The sequence below is a fragment of the Salvelinus sp. IW2-2015 genome, linkage group LG8 (assembly GCF_002910315.2).
Source record: "Salvelinus sp. IW2-2015 linkage group LG8, ASM291031v2, whole genome shotgun sequence".
Classification (NCBI taxonomy): domain Eukaryota; kingdom Metazoa; phylum Chordata; class Actinopteri; order Salmoniformes; family Salmonidae; genus Salvelinus; species Salvelinus sp. IW2-2015.
The window spans coordinates 30290895-30309321 of NC_036848.1; the positions used below are offsets into that span (position 1 = coordinate 30290895).

Genomic DNA, 18427 nt, shown 5'->3' on the forward strand with positions numbered 1-18427 from the left:
CACAGAATTATACCTACGGAAGAGTGGCTTCTATGGAAGAACTTTGAATGTCTTGAATTCTGACAGTTGGTTTAACATTGGACCAGAGCTAACGTTACTACCTAGCTAACAAGCTTGTGTGTGCAGAGCATTGCTAGTGAATTAATGGGCGAGGCGGAACACACCTCAATTCAAATTGTGTTGAAAATAAAAATGGTTAGAAAATAATTTAAAAAATTGACAAGTTGAACATAGCCTATAGATAATTAGCAAGCAGCTGCCCTTGGTTGAGAGCAGCGCGGGTTAACTGTCCTGTTGAATAACAATCACATTTGGAACAGTGAGGCATTCTGACATCACACGCATAAAAAAACTCACGCTGGGGTGACCGTTATTTGGAATTCACACGTGAAAAGATTAAAATAACGATTCTGTTTACGAACAGTATAGATTACTTTCTCCCAGTTCTGATTATGTTTCTCGAATAATTTAGTTTTCCAGTTTTGGGTTCTGTTTCCTGAACCCTTCCAACCCCTGATAAAATTGATTGATAGTCCCCCCCCCCCCCCCCCCCCCATTAGATGCGGATCTTGGATGGAAGTCTGGGCTTTGCAGCTGGGGTAAGAAAATATGCTTTTGAACCAGTCACACACACAAAAATGCCAATACAATCCTACAGTTCGGCAGGACGAGAGCTGTTTCTCTCACTCACACACACCTGTCCACCCACCTTTACCCAATCCAGGATTGCCCTGCTATCTAATATGTGAATACAAGCAGATGTCAGATGTGACAGTCTTTTCAGTTGTTGTGGTGGACTCAAAGTCAAAGGATGGGTAAGACTTTTCCAAAGTATTCCCTACTGTCTCATAAGAAGAAGTGTAACTTTCTGGGAAGTTTGTCAGAAGCATTGCTGCCTTCCTGACAGTTATTATATCATTCTCGATCTCAATAATACATCTGAGTAAGGCTATACATCCCACTGTCTCCTAGAATGAAAGAAGAGGAATAGATGAATAAGGTATTATTGCTCACCTCAACAAACGATAATAGAAGACTCACCTTAGTATAGGGCTGTCCCCGACTTACCAATATCTCTGTTCTGTTGACCAATCATGTATTTCTCCATATATAGACACARCCTATGTGTTTTAGTCTAATCTACTATATGCGCTGAGCTTGTCTGATGCTTCAAGCGAACTGTTTGATGAAATAATTAAGACGCTCAAATGTCTAGAGAGAGTCCGAGCGCAATTTATTTGCTTGTGCCAGGACTGACTTGCTGCACTGTGTAAAAAAAWAAATAAAGACAGCAAGTGCCTTTGACTAGCACCCGTTATCTCTCTCTCCTCCCTGCTTCAGCAATGACCACAGAACATTAACAGTGTGTATCGAGCTGCCCGTATTGCTGAGGATGCAACAACATTTCAGTCAGTTATGTTTAGGAAAAACATTCCCTATTCCCTCAACCCTTGCTCTCTTTACGTGACATGTGACCAATAGGGCWTGACCTATAGCATATCATAATCGCATCAATAAATTGGGTAAAACAAACGCCGAAAACCGTAACACGTGACAGCGAAATGGATACAGAGGACGTGACAAATAGACTCAAAACGTGGGAATGTTTACTGGTTTCTCAGGAGGTAAAGGGGAAGTCAGATGTATGGAATACATTTGACTAGTTGTGGAAAATACTGGAGATCTAGAAAAATCAAATAAGGAGCAAGCGCTGCGTGCATATTATGTGTGCCAAACAGGTACTGTTATATTTATAATTAATCGTTTGGGACAATGTAAACAACACTAAATAAATGATAAGCGTACCAGTGAYTCTGTTGTAAGCCTTTATTACAGCAAAGACTAAAAACAGTCGCATTCCTTCGTGAATGCAATTTTTGAAATGGAACGGTTTAGGGCTATTWAMTGTTTACGCTAATTATTCAATGGTCGCTTTGTTATTTTATTTTAACCAAAGTGCTTGTTTGTATTACAAATCATGAATGACTCATGCTGTGTGATGACGTGAACAAATAAATGATTGATTGATACTGTAGCCWATATAAGTATAGAAATATAGGCCTAAGTAAGATACAGTGTTTAAACTAAACAGGATGCGCTCTTAGGCCTACAGCTTGATGATAATTATACAAGGTTGTTAAACTAAGCCTACCAATGATAATGACATTACTTATTATTATAATGATGATCGTAATAATAACAATAAGAAGGAGATCAAGGAAAAGGAGGGTTATTATAAATATAATTTTTCTGACAGTTTGGAACAGTGTAAACAACAATAAATACAGTAGAAATAATACCAGAGAGGCTGGTATAATAAAAAAGAAGTGTAATTGTAACGGCTGTCGTCTTCCTCCTCGTCTGAGGAGGAGAAGTTAGAAGGATCGGAGGACAAATGCGCAGCGTGGTAATTGTTCATCTTATTTAATGAAAGTGAACAACTCAAAATGACCTCCAGCAGGTCACAAATGTGCATGTGTCTGCTCAAACGGTCAGAAACAGACTCCACGAGGGTGGTATGAGGGCCGACGTCCACAGTGGGGGGTTGTGCTTACAGCCCAACACCGTGCAGGACGTTTGGCATTTGCCAGAGAACTCGCCACTGGCAAATTCGCCACTGGCGCCCTGTGCTCTTCACAGATGAAAGCAGGTTCACACTGAGCACATGAGCACATGTGACAGACGTGACAGAGTCTGGAGACGCCGTGGAGAACGTTGCCTGCCTGCAACATCCTCCAGCATGACCGGTTTGGCGGTGGGTCAGTCATGGTGTGGGTGGTATTTCTTTGTGGGGCGCACAGCCCTCCATGTGCTCGCCAGAGGTAGCCTGACTGCCATTAGGTACCGGAGATGAGATCCTCAGAGCCCTTGTGAGACCATATGCTGACACATGCACATTTGTGGCCTGCTGGAGGTCATTTTGCAGGGCTCTGGCAGTGCTCCTCCTTGCACAAAGGCAGAGGTAGCGGTCCTGCGCTGGGTTGTTGCCCTCCTACGGCTCCTCCACATCTCCTGATGTATGGCCTGTCTCCTGGTAGCGTCTCCATGCTCTGGACACTACGCTGACAGACACAGCAAACTTTCTTGCCACAGCTCGCATTGATGTGCCATCCTGGATGAGCTGCACTACCTGAGCCACTTGTGTGGGTTGTAGACTCCGTCTCATGCTACCACTAGAGTGAGAGCACCGCCAGCATTCAAAAGTGACCAAAACATCAGCCAGGAAGCATAGGAACTGAGAAGTGGTCTGTGGTCACCCTGCAGAATCACTCCTTTATTGGGGGTGTCTTGCTAATTTCCACCTTTTGTCTATTCCATTTGCACAACGCATGTGAAATGTATTGTCATCATGTTGCTTCCTAAGTGGACGTTTGATTTCACAGAAGTGTGATTGATTTGGAGTTACATTGTGTTGTTAAGTGTTCCCTTTATTTTTTTGAGCAGTGTATATATATATATATGTGTGTATGTGTATGTATATATATTGTCTGTTTATATGTGTGTATATTGTATATATGTATATATATATGTGTGTATGTACAGTGGGGAGAACAAGTATTTGATACACTGCCGATTTTGCAGGTTTTCTACTTACAAAGCATGTAGAGGTCTGTAATTTTTATCATAGGTACACTTCAACTGTGAGAGACGGAATCTAAAACAAAATCCAGAAAATCACATTGTATGATTTTTTAAATAATTAATTTGCATTTTATTGCATGACATAAAGTATTTGATCACTACCAACCAGTAAGAATTCCGGCTCTCACAGACTGTTAGTTTTCTTTAAGAAGCCCTCCTGTTCTCCACTCATTACCTGTATTACTGCACCTGTTTGAACTCGTTACCTGTATAAAGACACCTGTCCACACCCAATCAAACAGATTCCAACCTCTCCACAATGGCCAAGACCAGAGACGCTGTGTAAGGACATCAAGGGATAAAATTGTAGACCTGCACAAGGCTGGATGGGCTAACAGGACAATAGGCAGCAGCTTGGTGGAGAAGGAAACAACTGTTGGCGCAATTATTAGAAAATGGAAGAAGTTCAAGATGACGGTCAATCACCCTCGGTCTGGGGCTCCATGCAATTTCACCTCGTGGGGCATCAATGATCATGAGGAAGGTGAGGGATCAGCCCAGAACTACACGGCAGGACCTGGTCAATGACCTGAAGAGAGCTGGGACCACAGTCTCAAAGAAAACATTAGTAACACACTACGCCGTCATGGATTAAAATCCTGCAGCGCACGCAAGGTCCCCCTGCTTAAGCCAGTGCATGTCCAGGCCTGTCTGAAGTTTGCCAATGACCATCTGGATGATCCAGAGGAGGAATGGGAGAAGTCATGTGGTCTGATGAGACAAAATAGAGCTTTTTGGTCTAACTCCACTCGCCGTGTTTGGAGGAAGAAAGAAGTATGAGTACAACCCCAAGAACACCATCCCAACCGTGAAGCATGGAGGTGGAAACATCATTCTTTGGGGATGCTTTTCTGCAAAGGGGACAGGACGACTGCACCGTATTGAGGGGAGATGGATGGGGCCATGTATCGCGAGATCTTGGCCAACAACCTCTTCCCTCAGTAAGAGCATTGAAGATGGGTCGTGGCTGGGTCTTCCAGCATGACAACGACACGAAGCACACAGCCATGGCAACTAAGGAGTGGCTCCGTAAGAAGCATCTAAGGTCCTGGAGTGGCCTAGCCAGTCTCCAGACCTGAACCCAATAGAAAATCTTTGGAGGGAGCTGAAAGTCCGTATTGCCCAGCGACAGCCCCGAAACCTGAAGGATCTGGAGAAGATCTGTAGGGAGGAGTGGGCCAAAATCCCTGCTGCAGTGTGTGCAAACCTAGTCAAGAACTACAGGAAACGTATGATCTTTGTAATTGCAACAAAGGTTTCTGTACCAAATATTAAGTTCTGCTTTTCTGATGTATCAAATACTTATGTCATGCAATAAAATGCAAATTAATTACTTAAAAATCATACAATGTGATTTTCTGGATTTTTGTTTTAGATTCCGTCTCTCATAGTTGAAGTGTACCTATGATAATAATTACAGACCTCTACATGCTTTGGTAGAATAGACTGCAAAAATCGGGCAGTGTATCAAATACTTGTTCTCCCACTGTTATGTTACTATCTGTGCTGGTCGTTATCATAACATCAATTTATTATACGTGCCGAGGCATCTATATCATGTACGATGTGTCATAAACAATCGATAAAATATTGATGATTGATTTCCATACATTAGCAAAGCTGTAGACGGACTGTAACATATTATCATAGGTACCTTCAACTGTGAGAGACGGAATCTAAAACAAAAATCCAGAAATCACATTGTATGATTTTTAAGTAATTCATTTGCATTCAGACCCTCTACATGCTTTGTAAGTAGGAAAAACCTGCAAAATCCGGCAGTGTATCAAATACTTGTTCTCCCCACTGTATGTATATGTATAATGTATACGTAATATCATATACACTCAAGTGAAATGCGAACGCATTGTAAGAAACTCTTTCATACAAGAATCCAATCATGTGAAGCCACTACGAATAACTTCCTTCATTTCAAATTCCAATTTGCACCCGATGAAGGATTGAAACATCGGCTATTGTATCCAGTAAGATCATCAGTGATTCAATTTCAACCTTGTGTGAAGAAAGAAATGAACATAAACCTKAGTTCTTCCGTCACTATGGTTCACACTTACCTATCTTTTCTATCTCATTTTGTTATTGTACAAGTTTCTTATTCAAAGGAATGTTTTGCATTCTATTGACAGCTCCATTTCTGGTGTCTGATGCAGAAGCTTCAGAAGCACCGTTTCTCCTGAAAGAAGGGCATGCCATTCTTGACACCTGAATAAATAAGCAACTTGGCACGCTCGTTACCTGTAGCTAATTAACACATCCATCTCTCCCAGTGCCAAAGCCCTCTTCCTCCTCTCTCTCTCGCTCCTCTCTCTCGCTRGCTGAGTACACAGAGGACCACCGCACCCGGACAGCTGATGAAACTGAGGAGATATTCTGTCTGTAATAATGCCCTTTCGTGGGAAAAAACGGATTCTGAGTGGCTGTGCCCCTGCCCAGTCATGTTAAATCCATAGATTAGGGCCTAATGAATTCATTTCAATTGACTGATTTCCTTATATGAACTATAACTCAGTAAATGGTTGAATTGTTGCATGTTGCATTRATATTTCTGTTCAGTATGTGTATATATATCATTTGTTTTTCAACAGGACAATGACCAAACACACCTCCAGGCTGTGTAAGGGCTATTTTACCAAAAAGGAGAGTGATGGAGTGCTGCATCAGATGACATGTGCCCCCTTCCGGTACCGGAGGTACTATGAAGGAATAAGTAATGTTGATGACTCAGAACCATGTCTAAACCCATTGCCCGAAGAGATTCGGCTGGTGACCAATCCTGTTCTTGCCATGAGTTCTATCCTCAGCTATTGCTTATGTTCCCAGAGTAAGCCGGCATAATGCCACCACTGAGACAGGAACTCACAAGCAACACACTCCTGTCAGCAGCCTTTGCCTCTTATTATTTCTRTGCTCGCCCCTAGTATGGCTGATTCCAAACTCGTGGTCCTCCGGTCCTGACTTCAGAGTCTTGAAAGGCTATTTTCATACTGTCGGCACGATGCGTTGATAATGAAGTGGACTGMGCTTTTGCTGGTTGGTTCTCCTCCGTGTCTTTCTCACTCAAACACCCACAGTCATATCCACATGCATCCCCCGAGCACCGGCCCCTTCCATTACATCTGTTGAATTTTCAAATCCAAACAAGGAGAGGTCTCAACACCCCAGGAAGAAAAAACATTTGAGAGAACCAATCAATGCATCCGCTTAATTTCTGAGTGACTATTGCATTAACAAATGGCCTCCTTTRCAGACCAGCTAGTCACAGGTCTTCCTTGCTGTGTGGTCTTGTGGGTCGCGTCAACAAGGCTAGCTCTTCCCTAGTAAAAGGTGGAATGAATGTCTTTGATCAAGCTATTGGGAAGTAGTGCGTTGTTGGATGTTGTGGGGCTTTGTGAACTGAACAGTACACACACACACACACACACACACAGGGCTCTGTGCTGACATTGCTTACAATACATTTTGGAGCACAATGCTCCCAAATTAAAATTCCAAGTAGCACAGTAAAATATTTAGGAGTGTATGCGACCAAAATGGTAGCACTGTAGAGCCCTTACACACACTCACACTCCCTGCTGGATCAGGAGGAATGAGGAAAGTGCCAGGGCCTATAGCGATGTGTTTGTGACGTATTCCAGAGGTTGTGTGTTTGTGTGTTAGTTGCGTGTGTGTACAAGTGAAATCAAAATGTCCATGRGTAAACAGAGACATCTCTAGCTAAGGTCTTACTGTCCACTCAAAATTCATCACTCGACGGAAACCTTTCACTAACTCACAGTTGCAGATACAACTTGGAGAGCTGTATCTCTTTAGCAAGATTTCTTCAGGCCTATTTGAGTTTTGGAGGCAGTGTTTATTTTCTGTCCTCTGTCCCTTTTCGTTATTTGTGTTACTGCATAAAATTCATGCCAAATGTTGCTGAGGGAATGSGGGTCACCTTTATCATTGCACAACAGTCCCATTCCAAAAGAGTGAGATCCCCCGAGGACTTTCTCTGTTAGTTTTTTTTTTTTAATTTTATTTTGCGGCCATCTGAACTTCCCCACTCCGAGCAGAAGCCGACTGCACACAGCAAATAATAATGCCCGCTAACTGTTACTTTTTTTGCCTCGTCCTCAGGCGATGTTGGCGGCGTTCTATTGGTCGTTGCTGGCGCCGGCAGAGGATTCGGGAAAGTATGGCTCATTTGCGTTCGTTCCCGTGGCGGTGGGCTTTGCCCTGGGCGCGGCCTTCGTCTACCTGGCTGACCTCATGATGCCTGCTCTGGTGAGTCCTGCTGGTGCTGCAGCCTCCCGGACATGAACCTAATTCARACATACAGTACATACCACTCTGTCATGCCATGTCAAACACAATAGCCTAAGAGGTTGGCCTCTATACATTGTTTGCCCATACACCACAGGTAATATCAATCAATCAATGAAGCTTTATTCATATAGCACATTTCTTACAKCAAATGCAATTWACAATTTAAAGTGCTTGACAAATAAAAGGTAGGTCTACCTGTTGGAAATTAGGTAAAGGCGGGAAAAGAAATCAGGACAGGATGAGGGTTGGAGGGTGAGTTATAAGCCACACTTATATGCTGGCCTTGTTTACATTTACATTTACATTTAAGTCATTTGTTATTATTGACAGTAGTGACGTGAGAGAGGGGTTTGAAGGCCATTAAGTATAATCGCTCCTATTAAAGGTTTTCTGCTTCACTAAGTCGCATCAACAACCTATTTTTACATGGCAGCAGATGCTCCCATTTAGATGGCAAATTAGGTTATATGATATTGTTACATACAGTGGTTTCCAGTCTGTACTAGCGCAGTGGACCATCACTGGTAAATGTATCAAAAAGGTAAGTAGGATGGTGCAATGAGGCCAATCTTGGTTTAGGTTACATTTGCAGTTGGTGGTCAATTGATGTACTGTCAGCTAAACTGACAAGTAGGCTATTCCTTAAACATCATCCTAACACCCTACATACATCCTTTCACAGCGATAACAGGCTTTAACACAAGTCATTACGGTTGTCCCCACCATRCTCTTCCTCCTCTCGCTCCTCCTCTCCTCCATCTCTCTCTCTCTCCCACTACATCTCCTGCCCCTCTCCCCTGGTTTCCCCAGTGATGACAGTGGGAGGACAGAGCAGAGTGGAATCGGGGGGGAGATGCAGGAGTCTTGGCTGTGGGCTGGGGTGCCCCTCTGGGGGGTCGGACCYGGCTGTTTGGACAGCTGCTGGTGTCACTTTTACTGGCTCCTGGGCAAACACTGGGCCCTGAATGATAGCAGGAGAGAGGGGGAGTGCAGCACGGTGGTGGAGYCAGTGCCAGCCTAGCGGCAGCAGCTCCCGAGTCCGTCAACCCCCATTCTGACCCCCCTCAACCTGGTGATGAGGCTGCCCTGTTCCTGGAAATRTCTGTATCTGCATCGATCTCTCTCTCCCTTTCTCTTCCCTATCAACACTACTGTTTCCCCAGTCCCGGTCTTTTGTGCGCCAGCAGCGTTTCTAGGATAAGGGAAAACAAACGTCAGGTGGTTGGGTGACTGTGGAGCAAGCTGTTGCAGGATTAAGTGTCATAGGACCATGAACTGTATCTCCGTATGTGGGAGCAAAGGCTTTGTCAGGGAGATGATACTGACTTAACTGGACCTGGTCAAACACTTTAGGCCTCTATATCTTTTTCTTGTCTTTTCTATACTACCTGTCTTGCACATTTGCTCTCCTCTGCCTTGATCTGCTCACCTCTGCTGTCCTCTTCTTTCTAAAAGAACATCCTTCTTGATTTGACTAACCTATCCAGGCAGTTGTGTTGACTGGATTTTGTATGATATTAGCATTTTGTATGATACACACATCTGTGTAATAAGCACACTAATTACCACACCTCTGGTGGTATCCATGGCAGCCACAGCTATGCACAAGGTACAAGTCGGGTAACAGGATGTTGACCCACGCAATGGGAGTGTTGCATCATGGGAGATAACATTAGCTCCCATCCGTAGCTTCCTGTGGCACACAGCCAAGGGCCAAGTGTAACAATGCAGGTTCGGCCCCCTCACACAGATGACGTCTTCCATGTTTGGCATCTCTCGGGTGCCTGTCTCTTTAAAATGAATGGTTAGAATGTTTAGTCCAAGTCATTGTGGCCCAGATTTACTATAGTACCCTGTTGATCACTGTCAGTGTTCACTTTCAGAATATTTATACCACAGCTTTTGATTAATGCCCATCACTACACCTACAGACCAAGGAATCCCTCTTTTCCCTTGCAACACTTTCTCTGGTCATTATTTCAAAGGAGAATTTACATCTAAACCAACTTACCAGTAGCCTGGGTACCAATTTCTTTAGCTAACCTACTCCATGTCATGTGCCAAAGAGATGCTGCCAACCAAAGCCGGGTCTGAGGAGGGGTTTGGCGTATCAGCTAGCCTAGCCGCTAGCTAGCTGCCTATCAAGCTAGCAGGGTTTTCTTGAGGGCTTGAACGCAGCCTGCATCGCAGTTAGCCGTTGTGGCTGGGACTGCGGATTGTCATGGGCTTGTGGTTGTCTAGATCCCTGCTGTTGGTTGTTGTTTTCAATCTTCCCTGCGACCTGCCCTGTCTGGAACTGCGAGGAGTAACAGCGTAACCTACGTTGCTTTCATGACAAAGACCAACACTGGCGGGGGTACCATTGAGGACAGTAGTGTCTCTCTATCAAAGGTGAGGGATCTAAAAAATGAACAAAAATAGTTCTACCAGCAGTTGTTACAACAACAAGAAAATAGCTTCAAGGGTTTTGTTTAATACTGGTCGAGTCGACTAATGACAGAGAGGTCCAGGACCTGAAGATCAGTTAGCACCCTCCCTCGCAAAAGATGAGGAGAGAGCCAAGCCTATGGGTTTGTAGCTTCAACCCCGCAGCACACACACACTTACACACACCAACTAATAAATGAACTGCTGAATGTATATTTTTTTCACTTGCTTTGTTTACTCTTTTTCATAAGCTACCCAGGAAAGGGCTGAAAGCGGCCCATATTAATACAGTACCAGTGAAAAGTTAAGACACAGCTCGTCATTCCAGGGTTTTTCTTTATTTGTACTATTTTCTACATTATAGAATAATAGTGAAGACATCACAACTATTAAATAACACATATGGAATCATGTAATACCCAAGAAGGTGTTAAACAAATCAAAATGTAAGATTCTTCAAAGTAGSCACCCTTTGCCTTGATGACAGCTTTGCACACTCTTGGCATTCTCTCAACCAGCTTCATGAGGTAGTCACCTGGAATGCATTTCAATTAACAGGTGTGCCTTGTTAAAGTTGTGGAATTTATTCCGTAATGCGTTTGAGCCAATCAGTTGTGTTGTAACAAGGTGGGGTTGGTATACAGAAGATAGCCCTATTTGGTAAAATACCAAGTCCATTTGGGGCGGCAGGTAGCCTAGTGGTTAGAGCGTTGGGCCAGTAACCGGTTGCTAGATCGAATCCCCGACGCTGACAAGGTACAAATCTGTCTTCTGCCCCTGAACAAGGCAGTTAACCCACTGTTCCTAGGCCATATGTTCTTAACTGACTTGCCTAGTTAAATAAAGATTAAATAAAGGTGTAAAAAAATAATATATTAAAAATAATATTACTAGTTTATCTAGCGTGTCCGCTTGCATATAATCGATGCGGTGCGTATCGTTGCTCCAATGTGTACCTAACCATAAACATAAATGCCTTTCTTAAAATCAATACACAGAAGTACAGTGGGGAGAACAAGTATTTGATACACTGCCGATTTTGCAGGTTTTCCTACTTACAAAGCATGTAGAGGTCTGTAATTTTTATCATAGGTACACTTCAACTATGAGAGACGGAATCTAAAACAAAAATCCAGAAAATCACATTGTATGATTTTTAAGTAATTAATTTGCATTTTATTGCATGACATAAGTATTTGATACATCAGAAAAGCAGAACTTAATATTTGGTACAGAAACCTTTGTTTGCAATTACAGAGATCATACGATTTTGGCCCACTCCTTCCTACAGATCTTCTCCAGATCCTTCAGGTTTCGGGGCTGTCGCTGGGCAATACGGACTTTCAGCTCCCTCCAAAGATTTTCTATGGGTTCAGGTCTGGAGACTGGCTAGGCCACTCCAGGACCTTGAGATGCTTCTTACGGAGCCACTCCTTAGTTGCCAATGGCTGTGTGCTTCGTGTCGTTGTCATGCTGGAAGACCCAGCCACGACCCATCTTCAATGCTCTTACTGAGGGAAGGAGGTGTTGGCCAAGATCTCGCGATACATGGCCCCATCCATCCTCCCCTCAATACGGTGCAGTCGTCCTGTCCCTTTGCAGAAAAGCATCCCCAAAGAATGATGTTTCCACCTCCATGCTTCACGGTTGGGATGACGTTCTTGGGGTTGTACTCATACTTCTTCTTCCTCCAAACACGGCGAGTGGAGTTAGACCAAAAAGCTCTATTTTTGTCTCATCAGACGACATGACCTTCTCCCATTCCTCCTCTGGATCATCCAGATGGTCATTGGCAAACTTCAGACAGGCCTGGACATGCACTGGCTTAAGCAGGGGAACCTTGCGTGCGCTGCAGGATTTATTCCATGACGGCGTAGTGTGTTACTAATGGTTTTCTTTGAGACTGTGGTCCCAGCTCTCTTCAGGTCATTGACCAGGTCCTGCCGTGTAGTTCTGGGCTGATCCCTCACCTTCCTCATGATCATTGATGCCCACGAGGTGAAATCTTGCATGGAGCCCCAGACCGAGGGTGATTGACCGTCATCTTGAACTTCTTCCATTTTCTAATAATTGCGCCAACAGGTTGTTTCCTTCTCACCAAGCTGCTTGCCTATTGTCCTGTAGCCCATCCCAGCCTTGTGCAGGTCTACAATTTTATCCCGGATGTCCTTACACAGCTCTCTGGTCTTGGCCATTGTGGAGAGGTTGGAATCTGTTTGATTGAGTGTGTGGACAGGTGTCTTTTTATACAGGTAACGAGTTCAAACAGGTGCAGTTAATACAGGTAATGAGTGGAGAACAGGAGGGCTTCTTAAAAAAAAACTAACAGGTCTGTGAGAGCCGGAATTCTTACTGGTTGGTAGGTGATCAAATACTTATGTCATGCAATAAAATGCAAATATCAATTATTAAAAATCATACAATGTGATTTTCTGGATTTTTGTTTTGATTCCGTCTCTCACAGTTGAAGTGTACCTATGATAAAAATTACAGACCTCTACATGCTTTGTAAGTAGGAAAACCTGCAAAATCGGCAGTGTATCAAATACTGTTCTCCCCACTGTATATCTTTTTAAACCTGCATATTTAGCTAAAAGAAATCCAGGTTAGCATGCAATATTAACCAGGTGAATTGTGTCACTTCTCTTGCGTTCATTGCACGCAGAGTCAGTGTATATGCAACAGTTTGGGCCGCCTAATTTGCCAGAATTTTACGTAATTATGACATAACATTGAAGTGTTGTGCAATGTAACAGGCATATTTAGACTTATGGATGCCCCCGTTAGATAAAATACGTAACGGTTCCATATTTCACTGAAAGAATAAACGTCTTGTTTTTCGAGATGATAGTTTCCGGATTCGACCATATTAATGACCTAAGGCTCGTATTTCTGTGTGTTATCATGTTATAACTAAGTCTATGATTTGATAAGAGCAGTCTGACTGAGCGATGGTAGGCAGCAGCAGGCTCGTAAGCATTCATTGCAAACAGCACTTTGTGCGTTTGCCAGCAGCTGTTTATGACTTCAAGCCTATCAACTCCCGAGATTAGGCTCGGGTAAACCGATGTGAAATGGCTAGTTAGTTAGCGGGGTGCGCTAATAGCGTTTCAAACGTCACTTGCAGAGCAAGGGAACAACCACTCCAAGTCTCAGAGCGAGTGACGTTTTGTGGAGCGATGGGGTAACGCTGCTTCGAGGTGTGGCTGTTGTCGTTGTGTTCCTGGTTCGAGCCCAGGTAGGAGCGAGGAGAGGGATGGAAGCTCTACTGTTACACTGGCAAGGTAAACTAAAGTGCCTATAAGAAGACATCCAATAGTCAAGAGGTTAATGAAATACAAATGGATAGAGAGAAATAGTCCTATAATAACTACAACCTAAAACTTCTTACCTGGGAATATTGAAGACTCATGTTAAAAGGAACCACCAGCTTTCATATGTTCTCATGTTCTGAGCAAGGAACTTAAACGTTAGCTTTCTTACATGGCACATATTGCACTTTTACTTTCTTCTCCAACACTTTGTTTTTTGCATTATTTAAACCAAATTGAACATGTTTCATTATTTATTGAGGCTAAATTGATTTTATTGATGTATTATATTATAACACAATACAGTGCAGTAATACAGTTCACACTCAAAAAGATTAGCCTACTGGAGATGTATATGCATATGTATAGTATGTATAATCTGAAGGTAGAAGCCTAAGGTGTTATTGTTAATTAGTTTATTCCAATTGGGGGAGGGGTGGTAGGGTTTGCAGGGAATTTTAAAGGTATATTCAACAACAAAAAAGTGTGGTGCATATATGTGTATATGTATGAATGTTTTATGTATATATATATATATATATTTAGAATATACTTTATTTTTTTTATATACAGTTGAAGTCGGAAGTTTACATACACTTAGGTTGTAGTCATTAAAACTCGTTTTTCAACCACTCCACAAATTTCTCTGTTAACAAACTATAGTTTTGGCAAGTCGGTTAGGACATCTACTTTGTGCATGACACAAGTAATTTTTCCAACAATTGTTTACAGACAGATTATTTCCCTTATAATTACATCTATCAAAATTCCAGTGGGTCAGAAGTTTACATACACTAAGTTGACTGCCTTTAAACAGCTTGAACAGTTCCAGAAAATGATTTCATGGCGTTAGAAGCTTCTGATAGGCTAATTGACATAATTTTTAGTCAATTGGAGGTGTACTTGTGGATGTATTTCAAAGCCTTCCTTCAAACTCAGTGCCTCTTTGCTTGACATCATGGGAAAATCAAAAAGAAATCAGCCAAGACCTCAGAAAAAAATTGTAGACCTCAAGTCTGGTTCATCCTTAGGAGCAATTTTCAAACACCTGAAGGTACCACGTTCATCTGTACAAACAATAGTACGCAAGTATAACACCATGGGACCACGCAGCCATTATACCATCTCCTAGAGATGAACGACTTTGGTGGGAAAGTGCAAATCAATCCAGAACAACAGCAAAGGACCTTGTGAAGATGCTGGAGGAAACGGGTACAAAGTATCTATATCCACAGTAAAGCAAGTCCTATAATGACATAACCTGAAAGACCGCTCAGCAAGGAAGAAGTCACTGCCCAAAACTGCCATTAAAAATCCAAACTACGGTTTGCAACCGCACATGGGGACAAATATCATACTTTTTGGAGAAATGTCCTCTGGTCTGATGAAACAAAAAATAGAACTGTTTGGCCATAATGACCATCTTTATGTTTGGAGGGAAAAGGGGAGGCTTGCAAGCCGAAGAACTCCAATCCCAACCGTGAAGCACAGGGGTGGCTGCATCATGTTGTGGGGGTGCTTTGCTGCAGGAGGGACAGGTGCACTTCACAAAATAGATGGCAGCATGATGCAGGAAAATGATGTGGATATAGTGAAGCAACCTCTTAAGACATCAGTCAGGAAGTTGAAGCTTGGTCTCAAATGGGTCTTCCAAATGGACAATGACCCCAAGCATACTTACAAAGTTGTGGCAAAATGGCTTAAGGACAACAAAGTCAAGGTATTGGAGTGGCCATCACAAAGCCCTGACCTCATCTCATAGAAAATTTGGGGGCAGAACTGGAAAAGCGTGTGTGAGCAAGGAGGCCTACAAACCTGACTCAGTTACACCAGCTCTGTCGGGGGAATGGGCCAAATTCACCCAACTTATTGTGGGAATCTTGTGGATGGCTACCCGTAACGTTTGATCCAAGTTAAACAATTTAAAGGCAATGCTACCAAATACTAATTGAGTGTATGTAAACTTCTGACACACTGTGAATGTGATGAAATAAATAATTCTCTCTACTATTTATTCTGACATTTCACATTCTTAAAATAAAGTGGTAATCCTAACTGACCTAAAACATGGGATTTTTACTGGGGTTAAATGTCAGGAAATTTGAAAAACTGAGTTTAAATGTATTTGGCTAAGGTGTATGTAAACTTCCGACTTCAACTGTATATGGATATATATATATATATTTACCCCCAAAATATGGGGGATTGGAAATGATGCAGACAATTACATTGATGGAAGCAGTGCTTTCCACTTTTGACTTTCCCTGTACTTCCCGATGGCTAATAACACACCCATCTAACGTAGAGGCAGGGGTGTCTTAAAAAATGCATGTCAGACAATGTATGTTTGAAAGGAGGAGAGGAACACCTCATTAACCTCCCCTCTCTCCTTGTCACACCCAATCAGATTTCCCTGGAACTGGACTCTGTTCCCCTCTTCTCTCTTGTGGCTAGCAATTATGCTAATTTGCCTTTAAGACTCCACAACTAGTGGGGTGTAACTTATGCCTGGTGACATTTGAATTTGTCGCCTTTTAGAAAGAGTCTTGTACTTTCTACTTGGTATCTGTTGATAATTGGTCAAGTTCTCGTTTGAATTTCCAGTATTTATTCTTGCCTCACTGCAAGTCTAAATGTATTGGGCATGGGCAATGGCGCGTCTCCGACCGGAGATTTGAACGGCTCGCAGAGACAAAAAGTTGCTATTTTAATTCAATTCTACACATTTTGCCATGCGTAAAAACACAGCATAAGCAATCTGACATTATATAAAGAAATCTTACATTTTTTGAATTTTAGATTCTCCCTGACTGTCTAGTTTTAATTTTTGTGATTTTTTTTGTTCTAAAATATGATATTGTTGCAAATATATAGCGCCATTATCTTTTCCTACATATCTTATATCTGGTTTTAATCGTTTAAGTTCACACTGAAAACGTTTTGGCTGTAAAATACAGCTATTAATGCTCCCAATGTTTAAGTAGGTAGGCCTACTCCCTTTTATTAATGTTCTGCGTGTACACCCACAGGCGCATTCTAAATTAGAGGAATTACTGGAATTGTGGAAAACTGAGTTTAAATGTATTTGGCTTAGGTGAATGTAAACTTACGACTTCAGCTGTAGATAAAAATAACTGGCACTATGGGTACAAATAACAAAAAGCGTTAAAAACCTGTCCAACAATGTTATGAATTCCACAGAATTTTGAACTTAACAGATCAGCCAGGTCTGAGTTCATACTACAGCTATGAGATGTAGCTTAGGCTTCTCATCAAACCTGACAGAGCTTCAGAGGATCTGCAGAGAAGAATGGGAGAAACTCCCCAAATACAGGTGTGCCAAGCTTGTAGCGTCATACCCAAGAAGACTCGAAGCTGTAATCACTGCCAAAGGTGCTTCAACAAAGTACTGAGTCAAGGGTCTAAATATTTATGTAAATGTCATATTTGCAAAAATATGTTTTTGCAAAAATGTCTAAAAATCATATTTTTGCTTTGTCATTATGTGGTATTGTGTGTAGATTGATGCAAACATTTTTTGAAATCAATTTTAGAATAAGGCTGTAACGTAGCAAAATTTAGAAAAAGTCAAGGGGTCTGAATACTTTCCAGATGCACTGTAGAAATATCTCATTTAGGTAAGTGTTCACACCCCTTTTGAGCTCAGGTGCATCCAATTTCCTTTGATCATCCTTGAGATGTCACTACAGCTTGATTGGAGTCCAAAATGGCCAATTGAATAGTTTGGACATCATTTAGAAAGAAACACACCTGTCTATATAAGGTTCCACAGTTGACAGTGCATGTCAGAGCTGAAACTATGCCATGAAGTCCAAGGAACCTTCTGTAGCTCTCCAATGTAGAATTGTGAAGAGGGGGAAGGGTATCAAACAATGTCTAGACTGTTGAACGTTTCCCCTGAGAACAGTGGTCTCCATCATTGGGAAATGCGAAAAATATGGAACTTCCCAGACTCTGCATGGAGGTGACCGTCCAACCAAACTGCGCAACCGGGCAAGAAGGACCAAGAAGCCATTGACCACTCAGACAGAAGTACTGCATTTCTTGGATGAGTCTCTACAGCACTTCACCAATCTGGGCTGTATGGCAGTGGCCAGCCGGAAGGCACATGACGGCACGCCTGAAGTTTGCAAAAAGGCACGTGAAAGACTGAGAGCATAAGGCAAAATATTCTGTGGTCTGATGAGACAAAAATGTTGCTATTTGGCCTGAATGCAAAGCTTCATGTCTGGAGAAAATTTCCCGTCGAACACCATCCCTACCGTGAAGCATGGTGATGGCTCGTGATGCAACGATATTACATTTTTGGCCGCTACCGATATTCAATATTTTCCTTGCCAAAAAACCGATAATGATAACCGATATTTAAAATTTTTGCGGCCTTTTAAGCATTCTACTACAGTTAAATAGTTAGACCGCTGCGTCCGTGTGTGTGTTAAGGCACTGCATTTCAGTGCAAGAGGCGTCACCYCAATCCCTGGTTCGAATCCAGGCTGTATCACTTCCGGCCGTAATTSGAAGTAACCTATAGGGCAGCYCACAATTGGCCCAMCGTCGTCCGGGTTTGGCTGGGGTAGGCCATCATTGTAAATAAGAATTTGTTCCTAACTGACTTGCCTAGTTAAATAAAGGACACACACACACACACACCACTGAACCAAAAATTATTTTGTTGGCATTTACGTATGTCCACATTACCA

The 18427-nt window shown here is 42.4% G+C and overlaps 1 protein-coding gene across 1 annotated transcript in view; it reads left to right on the forward strand.

The window, feature by feature from the left end:
* The window catches only part of LOC111968220 (zinc transporter ZIP11-like), a 159195-nt gene that overhangs the window by 2823 nt on the left and 137945 nt on the right, over window positions 1–18427 (forward strand). Inside the window, exons 2-3 of the mRNA XM_070444637.1 lie at window positions 561–599; window positions 7780–7926. Of these exons, the coding sequence (XP_070300738.1) occupies window positions 561–599; window positions 7780–7926 (186 nt within the window). The remainder of the gene's footprint in view (window positions 1–560; window positions 600–7779; window positions 7927–18427) is intronic.